Here is a 16,380-nt window from a genome sequence, read left to right on the forward strand (position 1 = left end):
GCTTCTTTCACAGACTAGACTCCTTTGTAGCCTGGGCCCAATCCTTTCCCCCGGTGCAGTCCTTGTTAGTTCCAGCACACATCTTAGGTGGAAAACAGGGGCTGTCTCATGACCGGCAGACTTAGGTGGTAAGCAGGGCTGTTCTCATGACTGGCCTTCTTTGTCCTGTTCCATCCCCTTTTTATAGCTTTGGCACAAGGCAGGAATCTTTTGTCTCTCTGGGTCCCCACCCCTCCTTCTAAATGGAAAAGCACCAGATTTAAGATGGATTCCAGTATCATGTGATATGGTCAAATGTCCTGTAAGACCTCATTCTTCATTACCCAGGGGCTGGCCCATACGTACACAGGAAGGCTTGCAGGTAAATAAACCATCTACAACCAATTGTCCTAGGCAATGGGAGCCATCAAGATTCTAAACCACCATTAACGGCCCATTACAATAGGACCTCAGAGTTATACTTCATATTTCTAGCTTCAGATACAAGAATGATACATGCATACAAATAGGAGGAATACATTCAGTAGGTTATAACCTTTGTAATGATACCTTACAAAAGACCTTTTTTCATAAACCATATTCCAGTTACATCATATTTACATTCATAAGCATACTTTTATAAAACATATGGAGTGCAACGTCACAGCCCCTCTGCCCACTCAGTCCAAACTCCTGGCAGTGTGGGGCTTGCGACCCATTCTTCCTGAGTTATATTAGCTGAAGGGTGTGTTCCCACCCAGTCTCCAAGAGAACTGTAATCAATGCTGACTCCAGGACTGTGAAGCAAAACCTATCCCTATTTTATAAATGGGGAAACTGAGGCCCTGAGCGGGGATGGTGCTTGATGACAGTCACATAGGGAGTCTGTGGCTGAACCAGGGAAGGAACCCAGGAGTCCAGGCTCCCAGCACACCCCCTGCCTAGGTCCAGCCTCCAGGTGTCTGGCTTTGTCCCCCTATAGGTGCCAGGCGATTGCTGCGGTACTGATGAGCAGAGGGATCAAGGCTGCAGGCTGCGGGCTGGAAGAGGAGCTGGGGGTGACTCGGAGGGCCGCCGAGGCCTGCACTTGGCTATCCCCAAGGCTCTGCAGAGGCCGGTAGTTGTTCTGCAACCGGGGCCCAGCATCTGAGTCTGTGGAGTTGAGGATGGAGGGGAACGCAACCACCTGCGGGTAGGGAGTCTGATTAGTGGGGGAGGGGCAAATTGAGGGGGGAGGCAAACTTGGGGTGCCCTACTGAGTGGAGAGGAGGACACCCCATCAATGGAGCGAACTGAGAAAGTTCCAATGGGGATCACTTTGGAGCAGAGAGAGTGGGGGTTTGAACAGCAGAGGGGAGGGGAGCTCCCTTCCCCCCACACTCACACTCACCACATCAAGAGGCACCAGGATGGGGTCGGGGAAGACAGTCCAGACCACGACTTCGTCACAGTTGGGGGTGGTGAGGGAGCCGTGGTAGCGGTAATAGCGGGCTAGGTCCACTGAACCCAGGAGCTCCTGCAGGGAGAAGGAGCCGTCCAGATCCGTATCCTCCCCTGGAGGGGCAGAAGGAGAGTAAGGGCCCAGCTCAGCCCCTCCCAGAGTTGGGGATAGAACCCAGGAGTCCTAGCTCCCAACCCCCCTGCTCTAACCCACTAGATCCCACTCTCCTCCCAGCTTTAGGGACAGAATCCAATAGCCTGGACTCCTCGCCCCCATCCCCCTCCTCTAATCCATTTTTCTCTCTTGCCTCCTGGTGGCACAGAGCTGTACTGTCCCCAGCCCCAATGCTAGGCCAGCCATAATCCACCTCTTCCGCACCCCAGTTCAGGGGATACTCACCCTTCAGAGCCACGTTCTTCAAGTGCCGGGTGAAGGAATCCCAGGACTGGGAGGGGCGTGCGTGGGCTGTTGCCTGAAGGACAAGATCACATGAGTACAATAAATAGGGAAACTGAGGCATGGGGAGGGCTGGGAGTCATAGAGTGACTCAGAGTAAGACTCCAGTCCCTCCTCGAATCATTAGATACCACTTCCCACTAGAGAACCCAGGAGTCCTGATGCCCAGCCCCCGCTGTTCTAACTTACTAGACCCTGCTCCCTGTCCCGAGCTGGGCATAGAACCCAGGAGTCCGGGCTCATGGCCCCGCACTGCCTCACCTGGAGGAAGAAGGCCAGCACAGCGATTCCCTCGGGATCCTTGAGGGCGTCAGCCATGCTCAGGTTATTCTTGGTATGAACAATGTGGAGCTAAATGGGGAGAGAGAGAAAAATTGAAGAGCGCCCCCTACGGAGCCCTGCCTGCTCCCTGCAGGACAGCAACCCCTGCTCATCCCCCGCCTACACCCTCCAGCACAGCGCCCCTTACTGGGCCCCCCACCCGCCGCATGCAGCACAGCGCCCCCTGCTCAGCCCCCTGCCCGCCGCCTGCAGCACAGCGCCCCCTGCTGAGCCCCCCGCCTGCTCCCTGCAGCACAGTGCCCCCTGCTGAGCCCTCGCCTGCCCCCTGCAGCACAGCGCCCCCTGCCGAGCCCCCCACATCCCCTGCAGCACAGTGCCCCCTGCTGTGCCCCCCACCCGCTCCCTGCAGCACAGCGCCCCCTGCTATGCCCCCCCAGCCCTCTCCAGACCGCACAGCACCCCCTAACTCTGCACTGGGGTATTGGGGCCAGCGCTGCACCCCCTGCCTCTCTCACCTCCATGGAGAAACTTTTGTAATTGATGAAATGCTCCGAGCCAGGCCGGGCTGCCCCCTGGCCCCAGTGCAGGTGGAAGGATTTGGCTGTGTAGATAGCTGGGAGCCCCTGGGCGCTGAGACAGAGCCCATCCGCTAAATGCACGTACACTGTAGCGGGGGAGAGAGACCAACACAGGGAATGGGACCCAGGCGTCCGGAGAGGCAGCGCTGGGCACTCACCCCTGGGGGAGAGACCAGGGTGGGGAATGGGACCCAGCAGGGCTGTAACATGGGCGGGGTGAGCAGGGCCGCCACCCAGGTGTGCCCCAGTGTTTGAAAACTGTCACCTCCTGCCAGGAGCCGGCAGATCAGAAGCTGGTGGGCCCCTGGCTCTCTGAGCTGTGGGAGCCCGGGTGCTGGCTGGCTGCCAGGTGGCCCGCCCTGCCCGGTGCACTGAGCCAGGCCACCTCTGCACGGTCAGGTGCTTCCCAGGCAGGGTGGGGGCACAGCTCCTCTTCCCTTCTGTGCTAAATGGAAGGCAAAATCGGGTGGGGGGCACAAGCCTCCTGCCTGCCCCCCAATGTGTCGCCTCTGGGGGGCACAAATATGTTTGCTCACCACAGGTGCTAAAATGCCTAGTTCTGGCTCTGGGACCCCGGCATCCGGCATGGCAGCGCAGGGTGCTCGCTTTAGGGGGCAGCCTGTACCTACCTGTCTTCCCCGTGTTTTCCATGGAGATAAGCTTCCTGGCATCCCCATAGCCAGCCAGGGACACAGCCCCCAAGTGGGGATTGTGGACAGCCGCAGGGGTGACGATGTTGATCGGGGACTGCCTGGTGCCGTTACAGTGCCCCAGAGCAGCCCATGTCTTTGGACCTGCCGAGAGGGGAGGAGCCAACAGGGAGCGGGAAGGAAGGAAATGGAGCAGGAGTAGGAATGTTAATCAGCTGCTGTCACCCACCCCAGAGGTGTCTGCATGATGCAAATTTTAGTCCCGGAGGTAGGATTCCTGGGTTCTGTCCCTGCCTCTGGCAGGGGAGTGGGCTCTGGTGGCAGGGCTGCCCAGAGGATTCAGGGGGCTCAGGGCATAGCAATTTCGGGGGCCCCTTCCATAAAAAAAAGTTGCAATATTATAGAATACTATATTCTCGTGGTGGCCCCTCCGGGGCCGGGGGCTTGGGGCAAATTGCCCCACTTACCCCTCCTCTGGGTGGCCCTGTCTGGTGGGATAAAGTGGGGGAACTGGGAGTCAGGACTCCTGGGTTCTTTCTGCAGCTAGGGCCGGGGAATGCTGTCTAGTGCAGGGGTCGGCAACCTTTCAGAAGTGGTGTGCCGAGTCTTCATTTATTCACTCTAATTTAAGGTTTCGCGTGCCAGTCATACATTTTAACGTTTTCAGAAGGTCTCTTTCTATAAGTCTATAATATAGAACTAAACTATTGTTGTATGTAAAGTAAATAAGGTTTTTAAAATGTTTAAGAAGCTTCATTTAAAATTAAAATAAAATGCAGAGCCCCCCAGACCGGTGGCCAGGACCCGGGCCGTGTGAGTGCAATTGAAAATCAGCTCGTGTGCCACCTTCAGCATGCGTTCCATAGGTTGCTTACCTCTGGTCTAGTGGAGGCTCAGGGGAGGCTCTTGGGTTTTATACACAGCTCTGGGAGGGGGTTGGAGTCTTGTGGTTTGGAGCAGGGGCCTGGGGCTGGGAGTGAGGACTCCGGGGTTCTATCCCTGGCTCTGGAACGCTGACCTGTCCCTTCTCCGTGCCTCAGTTTCCCACCCATCCAAATGTGGGAAAACTGTAATTAACTCCCGCACTGGGTGAGGTCAGAGAGTGGATGTCTGTGTTGCAGGGGATGGATGGATTCTCTTACCGCATTTTGGGTCTTCGTAGCACCAGGTATCTGCAGGAGAGAGAGAGGTGGGGGAGGGGGTCAGAGTTGGGAGGTGGCCAATAAATCACCACATCCTGCTGCCCCCCGCCCCTTGGGCTTGGCCCCAGCAGGGAGGGTCACTTTAGAGCAGGATCAGGGGCCGGATGGGGAGCAGCGTTACCTGCCGTATCGGTACTGGTGTAGCCGGCTCCCAGCAGCGTCCCCAGGACAATGAGGTGCGGGACCCAGGCGAGATTCATGATGTCACCTGCTGAGAGCAACCTGGAGGAAGGATTGGAGAGACTGGATTCAACTCCCCTGCCCTGAGCCAGCCAGGCCCCACTCTGGGGCCAGATCGGAGCCTGTGCCTTAGAGGGGACAAGCCCCATGCCCCATTTCCCACCCCTGGAGCTGGTGACCCTAGAGGGGACGGGCCCCATGCCCCATTTCCCACTCCTGGGCCAGTGGCGCCCCTAGAGGGGATGGGCCCCATGCCCCATTTCCCACCCCGGGAGCTGGTGCCCCTAGAGGGGACGGGCCCCTAGGGATGCTCAGCAGCGAGCAGCTCTCACCTGTGCTGTGCCTGGTGGGGGAAGGTCACACTGCAGGGGTGAAGGCTCCTCACAGCTCCTTATATACACGGGGTCACCGCCCAGCCCAGCCCTGCCCAGCCCAGCCTAGAGCGGCCGGGGGTGGAATTACAGGGAAAGGATGAGTTATATTCATGGGGTGGGGCAGGGATAGAGAGAGGTCGGGGAGGGAGGGAGAGAGAAAACCAGGGAGCAGAAAGCGAAAGGAGGGAAGGAAAGAGGGGGACGGTGGGAAAGAGGAGAAAGGGGTGCCAGCCTGGGTGTGTCTCCCTTAGGGCACCAGCCCCCGGTGCCAGGTCCACCCTCTGGGAAGCTGTGGGCACCCCCTGTGCGGGGAGCTGGCCCCAGATGCCCATTTCGTCTCTCGCTCTTCTTGGAAGGGCTGTGCGGGGGAGATGGCGCAAGAAGGAAGTGACACAGGGCAGCCCAGCGTGGGGCAGAGCACGTCCCCCGCTGCTGGAAGGACACCTCGGGGTGAGCGGATGTCCCTGAACCACTGTCCGGTGTTGCCCGCCTGGAGCTGGGGTTGGAACCCAGGACAGGAGTCCCCCCTGCTCTAAGCCACTAGATCCCACTCCCCTGTCAGAGCTGAGGACAGAACCCAGGCATCCTGACTCTCAGCCCCCACCCCTAAATTATTAGACTAGATTTTTGCCACCCTCCGCTATTGGCACTCAGAGGATAGAGAGCGCCCCCTATTGAGCCCCTCCCACTCCACTCCCTGCACCACAGCACCCCCTAGTGCTGCACTGGGGCTTTGGGCCAGCCCCCTCTACTGAACAGCCAGGTGTGTTCATAGCCCCCCGAGGGGGTTCGGCAGCTGGTGGTTGGGCAAGGCGAAGATGCTGATGTCATCTCCTGTCACCCCATGATACCCTGATCTGTTTCCCCATCTGCTGAAACTCAAGCTGGGCGGATGGAGCAACTGTGCTTCCTGGGTTTACAGCTTCTCATTCCCAACGCTACCGGCTGGGACTGACTCACAACAGTGTCGGGCTGGTGTCGTTCGTACACCCTGCTCGACAGGTGGGGAATACCCACAGGTCTCCCGGAGCCAGAAGACTTCCTTGATCCCCTCAGCTGGGGCTAGAACCCAGGAGTCCTCACTCACAACCTCCCATCTCACCTACTAGACCCCACTCCCCTCCCAGAGCCAGGGAGAGAACCAGGTATCCTGGTCCCAGGACGGGGTGCAAGAAGGGTCAAAGTTGGTCTCTCTCCCGCACCCCTGCCTTGACTGGTTCTCTAGCCTGGAGACGTGGCGTCGCTGGGACTCTCTGGAAACAGGGCAGGAGGGCGAGGCCAGATCATTTTGGTGACACGCCACGGCCCCAACCAAGGGTTTTAAATTCGCAAGGTTGGCTGCTTCCCCACTGTGACCTGTACTGACCATGACAGTCATGAATGGGGGGCAGGGTCTAGTGGGTTAGTGTAGTGAGTGGGATGGGGGAGGGCAGGGAGTCAGGACTCCTGGGTTCTCCTCAGAGCTCTGGATGGGGAGTGGGGTCCAATGAGTTAAACCAGGGAGTCTGGACTCAGGGCCAGTTGGGGTTGGGGGGGCTCAGATCTCAAAGGCATGTGGGGACAGGGGACAGAGGACTCTCTCTCTTTGTCTGTAGCATCCACAAGTCTGACTGGGAACCAGTTTGGATAACTGGGCCAGCTTGTGGGAACTGGTCTGTGCTGTACCCAGAGGGAAGTGTCTTCCTCTCCTAGCTGGGAGCCTATAAACAGGCAGCTGCTGACAGTGTAAACTCTGCTGCGCTTCACCCCAACAGGCCTGGGGGTGGTGCAGACAGAGGTCATGCTGTCCTTGCTTATAACCCCTGTCTCTCTCCAGGGGCCCAGCGCCCCTGAGGGGTTAGCGCCCTCAGGGAGAAGAGATGATAGGGATGGGGTCTAGTGGTTTGGAGGGGGCATGGGAGCCAGGACTCCTGGGTTCTATCCCTGGTTCTGGCAGGGGAGTGGGGTCTATTGGGCACCTGCAGGGGGTTAGGCCAGATGACACTTACAGTCCCTTCTAACCCTATGAGTCTATGATCATACCCTGGGGCAGTGGGTTCCCGTCTTCTCTGCGGTTCCTCCCAACTCCCTGATGCAATGCTAGGGGAACTGGTGCCAAACAGGAGCTTAGGGTGCAGCTGCCCCGCCCCTCCCAACCTGTGGGCCCCACACCCAGTGCGTGTGGTGCTGATGCCTAGCTGGGCTTTCAGCCCTGCCTATGGTAAGTTTGCTCCCCACTGCAGTCGGGCATCTTCTCCTGGTGTTGCATGTGGGGAACGTGAGGCACCGACAGGGGAAGGGAGTCGGTGAGTCAGCCAGTCAGCCAATGACAGAATCCAAGAGTCCTGGCTCCCACGCCCCCTCGAACCCACTCCCCAGGCTGCCTAGAGCCGGGGACAGGACCCAGGAGTGCTGGCTCCTGGATTAAAGTTAGCATCATGCAGCCAGCTCTAGGGGGGGGTGACAGCAGCTATTTAACATTCTGACCCCGCCCACTGGTTCTCTGTGGCTCCTCCCCCTCCCTGTTGACTCCTCCCCACTCGTCAGCGCCAGGTAGATGGGAGACCCCAGGGCAGTGTAACAGCCCCGCACGCACTCCCCCAGCTGAGGTGAGAATTGCTCTCTGCCCCGCCCCCCGCCGGCGCTATGCCTTCTGGGAGCTGTAGTCCTTTCCCTTTAGCTCCAGTGGGCAGCAGAACTACAGCCCCCACAATGCATCGCGCTCTCCCCGCGCCGGCGCCGCCCCTCATGGGAGTTGTAGTTCCTCCGGTCGCCTTTAGCGCAGTCCCTGGGGGGGTCCGAACTACAATTCCCACAATGCGCCGGGGCCGGACCCCGTTCAAGGCTCCCCCTTCCCCCGTTGCTCTTGCCCTTGGGCCTCTCCCGCGATGGCCGCCGCAGCCGGGGGGAGCTGCCCCGCCGAGTCGCTGGGCTATTGCCTGGCCCAGCTGCGGGGCGGGGCCGAGCCCGGGCTGGGCCGGGCCCTGCTGGCCCTGCGGACCCGGCACATCAAGCAGCCCGGCGGGATCGAGCGGTTCCGGGCCCGCGGGGGGCTGGGGCCTCTGCTGGGGCTCCTGGCTGGGGCCCTCCGGCCCCGCCGCACCCTCGACCTGGCCCTCAGCATCCTGGGCAACTGCTGCACCGAGGGGGGGAGCCGGGCCCAGGTGCGGGAGCTGGGGGGGATCCCCTCGCTGGGTGAGTGACGCGGCGGGGAATCCCCGACGCGAAATGGTACGGTCCGGGGCCATCTGCCAGGCCTGGGGGTGCAGCCTGGGTCTTCCCCCCCCCCCCCGAGCCGGAGTGGCACAGTCCAGGGTTACCCTGCTCTGGGTTTCCCCGAGCCGGAGTGGCACAGTCCAGGGTTACCCTGCTTCTGCCAGGCCTGGGGGTGAAGCCTGGGTCTCCCCCCCCCCCCAGCCGAAATGGTACTGTCTGTGGTGCCTTTGAGATGTAGTGGTATAGTCTGGGGTTACCCTGGAGGCCGGGCCAAAGTGGTACAGTCTGCGTTCTCCTTGAACTTGTTAGCCTGGAGGTGCAGCTTAAATCCCACCGGGCTGAAATGGGACTGTCCAGGGTGCCCCTCTCCCCCCCCCCCCCAAAGTGGCATGTTTCAGGATTCTCTGCACCTGCCAGGCTGGAGTTGAGTGTGATGTTCCCTGCCGAGCGCCCATGGCACAGTCCAGGGTTACCCTGCACCTGCCTGCCCTGAGAGTTAGCATCTGGGGCCCCTGTACTCCCCCATTGTGGAATTTGCCCCCCCCCATTTGTGCCGCAATAGTGCTATGCCTTGATTTCTCCCTTCCCTGGGTATGGTGTGGCTTGGCATTCCCCCCATGCATGCATGTGTCCCCATTGGTGGTACGGTCCTGTGCCCCCTCCATCTCTCCTTGAGGTGGAACTACATTGTGTTCTCATGTCCCTCTACTCCACCGCAGAGGCAGCTACATCTCAGCACCGGACAAGGGATCACTGTATAAACAGCCCCCGGGTTCCACCCCAGAGGTGGTTGCATCTCATTACTGGATGAGAGATCCCTGGATAAACAGCCCCTGTGATGCACCCCAGAGATGGCTACATCTCAGTTCTGTGCAAGGGATGATGCACTCACCATGGTTCACAGATGATTTCTCTCCCCAGTTATGATCCTGAAATCCCTTGGAGTCGAAAGTATCCACAACCGGACGGCACGGGCCCTGGGCAACCTGGCCATTGATGTAGAGAACCTGCAGGCTATCCATGATGCTGGTGAGTGGGGTCATGCCCCCCCTGCCAACCTGCGAAAGGAGGGTGGGGGAAGACTGGGAACTGGGACTCTTGCCCCATAGTGGGGAGCCCCTCTGATCTTGCTAGCCGAAGGGTAGTACTGAGGCTCACCCCATACTGGGCATCCCCTGTGACCTGGGCTGGGATAATGGGAATCATTCCATACAGGGAGCTCCCCTCTTCTTCCTTGCATGGGGGTAATATTGGGGCTCACCCCCATACCGGGGAGTGCCCTGCTGACCTGGGGGATAATGGGGTTCACTCCTATATTGGGGAGCCCACTCTCTGATCCCTTGTGGGGTTCTCCCCATACCAGAGAGGAGCCATGTTGGGGTTCACCTCAATACTGGGGAGTCCCCTGCTGACCTGGGAGGGGGTGATTGGGGTTCATTCTCTGGGTTTGGGGCTCACTAACCCCATTTCTCTCTTCCCCCTCCCCCCAGGCGCGGTGGCACCCCTGGTACAAGTCCTTGCCAGCTCCCAGGACAGCGAGTGCCTACAGAGCATCATTCGGGCCCTGCGCAACCTGGGCGCCACCCCAGCGCACCGTCTGGCGCTGGCCCAGCAGGGCGCAGTGCGGGTCATCTCCGAGCGCCTGGCTGCCAGCCCCGACGACCCCGCTCTGGCTGCTGCGGCTGCCCGGGCCCTGCTAGAGCTCACCAAGGGCTGCAGCCGGGACTGCGCCGAGCAGCTGAGCCTGGGGGGCGGGGTGGCGCCCCTGGTGGCGTTAGCCGGGCACAGCAAGCGGGCGGTGCGGGAGGCGGCCGTCTCGGCGCTGTCCAATCTCTGCCTGCAGGGGATGCTGCGGCCGGCGGTGGGCAATGCCGGGGGCGTGGCGGTGCTGGTTGGGGAGATCCGGCGCCGGCGCGGGGCGGGAGCCGCCGGCGCCATCCTGCAGCCCCTGGTCAGGGCGCTGTGCCTGCTATGCCGGGAGGCAATGAACCGCAGCCGGGTGCGGGAGGCCGGCGGGCTAGAGCTGCTGCTGGCGCTGCTGCAGGATGGGCGCCAGCGAGGCTGCCACGCCCGCGTGGTCGTGGCCTTCGTGGCCTTCTTCTACGACCAGGAGGCGCTGGAGGTGCTTCAGGCCGGCGGGCTGGTGGCCCTGCTGGTGGAGCGGCTGGTGGCCCAGGGCCAGTGGGCTGCGCGCTGCGAGGAGGAGGACAGGGAAGAGGAGGGAGACAGCGAGGACGAGCGGGACGCTGCCTCCTTTGACTTCCCTCCCGAGGGGCGACGGGAGAGCGGGGCACCAGAAGGGGAGTCATCCAGCTTCCAGAGACTCAGGTGAGCATCTCTCCCGGTGCACTTGGGGCTCGCTTGAGGGGTTCTCCTCCCCACTCCCTAGTGCTCCCTGCCGGCCCCGGGGCTCCCCTGGTTTCCCCGCCCCCTGCTTGCTCCCGTGCTCCTGGCTCGCTAGCTCGTCTCCTTTCCCTGTTCCTGCTTGCTTGCTCTGGGCTCCCTTGGTTCCCCCTTCCTCCCTGCACTCAGGACTTGCTTGACCCCCCCCCCCCCCCCCGGCTCTCACTCCTTCCCTCTTGCCGCAGGTCCTGGCTGCTCTCCGAGGGTTACATTGCCAGTCCCGGCGACCTCTCCCCGCAGTGGTCCCCCGACGGCTCCCTCAGCCCCACCCTCGAGCTGCAGGACGACACGCCAGGGCCTGGCCGGCTGCCTGCGGGGCTCGGCTCGCCCACCTGCTTAGCTCCTCCGTCGCTGGATCTGGCTGCCAGGGTGCAGTGCTTGGCACCCGTGGCAGAGCCGGACTCAACCGTGGCTGATGGGAGCCATGTGGCAGAGACGCCAGGTGCTGAGGCACCAGTCGTGGCACGTTTGGCTACAGCCAGAGCTGACAGGCACCATCCAGCGGAGTTACTGCCAGGCACGGCACCAGATTTGGCTGCCAGGCACCATACAGCATTGCCAAATCCTGCCAGAACAGGTGACCACAGCGCAGCCCCCGTGGTGCTGCTGGCTACACCAAAGTCCACTGGGACCAAGAAAGACCATCCAGCACAGATTGCACCGGATGCTGCCGGCAGCGCCCGGAACCTGCAGGCTCAGTTGCTGCTGTCGGTGACCCCGAATGAGGAGCTCCCGCCAAACTTCGCTCTGACTGACCTGCAAAATCCAGCACGGTTCCCGGCTGCGGCAGCCACCGAAGAGTTGTGTCCAGGCATGCTGGTTCCAGCCGGGCCTGGCTGGCACGTCATGGCACCATCAGACGAGCCAGGCCCAGCGCTGGCACCACCAATTCCCGCTGGGGCAAGCCAGTCTGATCGGGCACCAGGCCCCTTTCCTGAGCATCTGCGTCCGGTGTCATCAATTCCCACCGGGGCCAGCCGATCTGATCGGGAACCAAGCCCCGTTCCTGAGCATCTGAATCCAGTGTCACCAATTCCCACTGGGACCAGCCAGTCTGATCGGGCACCAAGCCCTGTTCCTGAGCATCTCCGTCCGGTGTCACCAATTCCCACTGGGACCAGCCAGTCCGATCCGGCACCGAGCCCAATTTCCAAGGATCTACGTCTGGTTTCTCCGATTCCTACTGGGACTGAGCAGCGCCTCCTTGCCAATGACGTCCTGGAGCCCCAGCCCGCTGCTTTCTCCTCACGGCGCCGTGGCAAATCACGTCCCCATCCGGACGCGGCCGCCTGCACGCCGGCTCCGTTCCGGCGCCCGGGCGAGGTCCTGGCCCCGCAGTTCTTGCTGTGGGGTGGGGAGGAGGAGCTATCGGCCCCCGAGGCGCCCGCCCTGCTGCTGCTCTCCCGCTTCTCCCAGGCTGAGGACCCCAGCCGCAGCCTGGTGACGGGCCCGGTGCTGCGGGGGCTGCTGGCCTATGTCACCGGAGCCCCCGCCCCGCTACCCCGCTGCCTGCGGCTGCTGCACCGGCTCACGTGCAACCCCGTCTGCCTGGAGGCCTTCGTGCGCTGCCACGCCCCCTCCCTGCTGCGGGCCTGGCTGGTGCTGGGCGTGTCCCCAGAGGAGGCCGCCGCCGTGGGACAAGAGACCCCCAGAACTCCAGGCAGCAGGCACCGGCATGGCAGGAGGTTCAAGGAGTTGGGTGAGTCCTCCCCCATGCTGAGTCCCGGGGGATCCCCCTGCTGCGCCCCAGGGGTAGGTGAGTGCCCCAGTCCTGGGCTGTGGGGGTCACCCTGCTGCATTACGGGACTCCCAGCATCCCAGTGTGAGAGCACTTTGTCCTCGGAGTATTGTGGTCCTCTCTCTGGTAGCCCTAATCCGGTGACGACCCTCCCCCCTCCCCCCCCACTACTGAGGGAACTGGGGTTTGCTCTAGGTCAGGGATCGGCAACCCTCAGCACGCGGCCCGTCAGGGAAAGCCGCCGGCAGGCGGGGACGCTTTGTTTACCCGCAGCGCGTGCAGGTTCAGCCAATCGCGGCTCCCGCTGGCCGTGGTTCGCCGTGCCAGGCCAATGGGGGCTGCAGAAAGCCACAGCCAGCACCTCCATCGGCCCACGCCACTTCCCGCAGCCCCCATTGGCCTGGCACAGCGAACCGCTGCCAGTGGGAGCCGTGATCGGCCGAACCTGGGGACGCTGCAGGTAAACAAACCGGCCCGGCCCGCCAGCCGCTTTCCCTGACGGGCCGCATGCCGAAGGTTGCCGATCCCTGCTCTAGGTTAATGGGGTCTCCTGCTCCACACCTCAGGGTGAGCCTTGTACTTCCGCTGCCGGGTTCAAAGTGCCCTAGCTGTGTGGCGGGGCGTGGGGCTCGCCTGGGAATGCTGCATGGTGGGGGCTGGGCACCATGGGGTGGGGGGGCTTTGGAGGGATGCTGTGCCTCAGGAGCTGTCATCCCATGGGGTGTTTTTTGGGGGGGGGGCTCTGTGTTGGGGGAGGGGCCGGGCGCTGACGTGCTGCCCCTTCCCCAGGCGAGACCCTGCTGTGCAATCTCTGCGTCCAGGCTGAGTCGGCCTTCGGGGCGGGCGTCCTCACCCACATGCTGCTCTCGGGCGCCGAGGCCGACCAAGTGGCTTGTGCCATGGCCCTGCCCCTCATCTGCAGGTGGGTGGTGCTGGGGGGGGCGGCGGGGTGAGTGGTGGGCGGGCGCTGATGTGGTGGTATTGGGGGGCTTAGGGGGCTCGTTGGGGAGGGGGCTGGGCCCAGCTGGTGGAAGGAGGCCATTCCGGGGGAGGTGGTGGGAATGGAGGTTGTGGGGCTGATCCAGGGAGATCCTGGGCCCATTGGGTGGGGGGAGGTTAGGGGGCCGATCCGGGGACTGATCCATTTCCTCCTCCCCCCCAGGAAGAAGTCCCTCTGCCGGAGGCTGCTCCTGGAGCACTCTGGCCTGCGCCTCCTGCTGGCTGCCTTGACACGTGGTGCCGACCCGCCCTTCATCTTCTACGCTGTGGACTCGCTCTCCCTGCTGCTGGGTGCTGCCGCCCCCCTCCCTGCCCCGCCCGCCCCCAAGCGCTCCCGGCTGGCAGCCTCCCCGACGTGCCCCTACGAGCGGCTGGTGAAGGCGGGCGGGGCGGACCTGCAGTTCCGGTTGGACTCGGGCGCCCTGGTGCTGGCCTCGCGCCAGGCCGCGTGCGCCGGCTCCGACGTCCTGCGGGCCATGCTGGCGGGCGGGTTTGCTGAGGCGCGCCAGGCCCTGGTGCCCATCCATGGGGTGGCGCCTGCCCCCTTTCTGGTGCTGACCCACTTCCTGCATGGCTGCCGGGGTGAGCCGTGCCCGGCCCTGGGGGGCCAGTTCCCACCCGCCGAGGGGGAGCTGGCGGAGCAGACGCTGGCGGTGGCCGAGCAGTTCCTGCTGCCCGAGCTGCAGGAGCTGGTAGAGGCGGCGTTGTGCCGGCAGTACCTGCGCCCTGGCGCCAGCCTGGACCAGCTGTACCGGCTCGGGGAGCGGCTTGGCCGGGGGCAGCTGCTGCGGCGCTGTGCCCGCTACGTCCTGCTGGGGGCGTCAGAGGAGCCCACCAGCCGAGCGGCCGCGCTGGCGCAGATCCTCCGAGTCACCAGTGACCCCAAGGGACTGGCCCAGGAGCTGCTGGCGGTTGCCATGGAGACGCCATGGGGAGTGGGCACTGATGGGACCTAGGCTAGGGGGCTGGCTGAGGGCACTGCCTGTGCCCCTCTGGGTGCGGGGCTGGGCTTAGGGCACTCTCTGTACCCCTCTGGGTGGGGGAGTTTGGGAACAGAGGAGTTTGGAGGTCAGGGAGCTGTGGGGGGGACTGAGGGGGAGAAATGGGGTCATGGAAAGATAAGGAATGGGGATATGGGACCCCGGTGGCGAGAGGAATCAGGGCAATGGGGACGAACCACGGCCCCCCAGGAAAGTTCGGTGAGTTGTTCTCCCCCGCCCCCCAGGCCATGGCACAGGGTGGGAGCCTGCCTGCAGCCTCCCCCAAGGAAGGGATTGTGGTGTAGTGGGGGGGTGCCCCTACTTTTGCAGCACAGGGCACCCCAATTCCCCACCTGAGGCCATGGAGAGCAGTTTTGGGGGGGCCTTGACTGGAGGGGGGCTCAGTCCCTGATCTGCAGGGTACCCCTCAGTCACTGGGCAGGGTAGTGTGTGCTTTGTCTGCACAGAGAGATGCCCACACCTTTTTTTCTAGGTCCCAGGTAGGGCATCTCCGGGGGGTGCTCAGCGGTACCCCCCCATGCTGCGGGGAGCAGTGACAGGCGGCCGGAGGTGCTCAGCAGTGACAGGCGGCCAGGGGCGCTGCTTTCTGCTGGCGAGGGGATGGGTGTGGACGAGTGGAATGTATTGAATAAGCTATTGTACGTGGAGAAATACAGGCTGGGCTTCACCATGTGCATGTGTCTGTGTGTCTTCATTCTGCGGCCTCCCCAGAGCTGGGAAGCGAACCCAGGAGTCCTGGCTCCCAGCCCCCCCTGGGGCTAGTCTCCCATCTGTGCTCCTCGCTGGGGTGTGGCAGGGGCAGCAGCAGCATGTGATCCCGCCCCGGGGGGGGGGGGGGCTGAGCTGAGCCTGTCGGAGCTGGCTGGGGGTGGGGAGGAGGTGGTGGGTTGAGGGGGAACCAGGCTGTGGAGTCCCTGCTTGGCGCTGGCTGCGCCCCCCCTTCCTTTCTCCTCCCCTCCACAGGAAACGCCTGCTGCTCAACTGCTTCCAGATGGGCTGGGGGGGGGCGGGAAGGGAGGGCTGCTTCCTGAGTGTGGGGCCTGGGATGTGTCATCCTCTCCTCCCCCCCCCCCCCGCCTCTCCTCTGTCCCCTGCCACTGGGAGCCCTCCCAGCCTCTTCCTCCCCCCCTCCTCTGTCCCCTACCCCTGGGAGCCCTCCCAGCCTCTCCTCCTTTTCCCCCCCCCCAGCCTCTCCTCCCCCCAACCTCTCCTCTGTCCCCTACCCCTGGGAGCCTCCCCAGCCTCTCTTCCTTCCCCCCCCCAGCCTCTCCTCCATCCCCTGCCCCTGGGAGCCCCCCCGCCTCCTTCTTCCCCCACCGAGCCTCTCCTCTGTCCCCTACCCCTGGGAGCCCCCCCAGCCTCTCTTCCTTCCCCCCCCCGCCTCTCCTCTGTCCCCTACCCCTGGGAGCCTCCCCAGCCTCTCTTCCTTCCCCCCCCCCCCAGCCTCTCCTCCCCCAACCTCTCCTCTGTCCCCTACCCCTGGGAGCCTCCCCAGCCTCTCCTCCTCCCCTCCCCCCGCCTCTCCTCTGTCCCCTACCCCTGGGAGCCCCCCCAGCCTCTCTTCCTTCCCCCCCCCAGCCTCTCCTCCCACCAACCTCTCCTCTGTCCCCTGCCACTGGGAGCTCCCCCGCCTCCTTCTTCCCCCACCCAGCCCCTCCTCTGGCCCCTGCCCCTGGGAGCACCCCGAGCCTCCCCTCCCTCCCCCCCCAGCCTCTTGTGTGGGGGGGCTGCTTCCTGAGTGTGGGGCCTGGGATGTGTCATCCTCTCTGCCATCCCCCTGCCACTGGGAGCCCCCCCCCAGTCTCTCTTCCTTCCCCCTCAGCCTGCCCTGCCCCCACTATCCCTGCCGGGGTCCCTCCTAGCTCTCCCCCCCCCATGACCCCCCTCCCTCGCTCCTGGGCT

The 16,380-nt window shown here is 63.2% G+C and overlaps 2 protein-coding genes across 3 annotated transcripts; one reads left to right on the forward strand and one right to left on the reverse strand.

Moving 5' to 3' along the window:
- Positions 1-955: 955 nt before the first annotated feature.
- On the reverse strand, positions 956-9,306 carry LOC128836908 (carbonic anhydrase 4-like). Its single transcript, XM_054027632.1, has 9 exons — positions 9,230-9,306; positions 4,710-4,810; positions 4,529-4,558; positions 3,366-3,530; positions 2,674-2,822; positions 2,138-2,227; positions 1,820-1,892; positions 1,370-1,533; positions 956-1,165 (listed from the first exon to the last, which is right to left on the reverse strand). The coding sequence occupies exons 2-9, from the start codon at positions 4,786-4,788 to the stop codon at positions 956-958; spliced, it is 960 nt and encodes a 319-aa protein (XP_053883607.1). The 5' UTR covers positions 4,789-4,810; positions 9,230-9,306.
- On the forward strand, positions 7,990-15,150 carry ARMC5 (armadillo repeat containing 5). Of its 2 annotated transcripts, none has more exons than XM_054027506.1 (6): positions 7,990-8,316; positions 9,259-9,366; positions 9,828-10,665; positions 10,926-12,439; positions 13,268-13,400; positions 13,641-15,150. In XM_054027506.1, exons 1-6 carry the CDS (start codon positions 8,010-8,012, stop codon positions 14,431-14,433), a joined length of 3,693 nt encoding a protein of 1,230 aa, XP_053883481.1. In that variant the 5' UTR covers positions 7,990-8,009; the 3' UTR covers positions 14,434-15,150. The 2 variants fall into 2 exon arrangements, with proteins under 2 accessions (XP_053883481.1, XP_053883482.1); XM_054027507.1 differs by having other exon boundaries at positions 8,201-8,285.
- The last annotated feature ends 1,230 nt before the right edge of the window (positions 15,151-16,380 follow it).

Source organism: Malaclemys terrapin, chromosome 4 (assembly GCF_027887155.1).
Source record: "Malaclemys terrapin pileata isolate rMalTer1 chromosome 4, rMalTer1.hap1, whole genome shotgun sequence".
Taxonomy (NCBI): domain Eukaryota; kingdom Metazoa; phylum Chordata; order Testudines; family Emydidae; genus Malaclemys; species Malaclemys terrapin.

Coding starts and splice junctions, on each gene's coding strand:
- LOC128836908 (XM_054027632.1), bottom strand. CDS start 4,788: ATGAATCTCGCCTGGGTCCCGCACCTCATTGTCCTGGGGACGCTGCTG. Junction 2,823..3,365: donor GGAAAACACGGGGAAGACAG/GTAGGTACAGGC, acceptor CCCCCGCTACAG/TGTACGTGCATTTAGCGGAT. Junction 1,166..1,369: donor TCCTGGTGCCTCTTGATGTG/GTGAGTGTGAGT, acceptor CCCTACCCGCAG/GTGGTTGCGTTCCCCTCCAT.
- ARMC5 (XM_054027506.1), top strand. CDS start 8,010: ATGGCCGCCGCAGCCGGGGGGAGCTGCCCCGCCGAGTCGCTGGGCTAT. Junction 8,317..9,258: donor GGGGGGGATCCCCTCGCTGG/GTGAGTGACGCG, acceptor TTCTCTCCCCAG/TTATGATCCTGAAATCCCTT. Junction 9,367..9,827: donor GCAGGCTATCCATGATGCTG/GTGAGTGGGGTC, acceptor CCCTCCCCCCAG/GCGCGGTGGCACCCCTGGTA.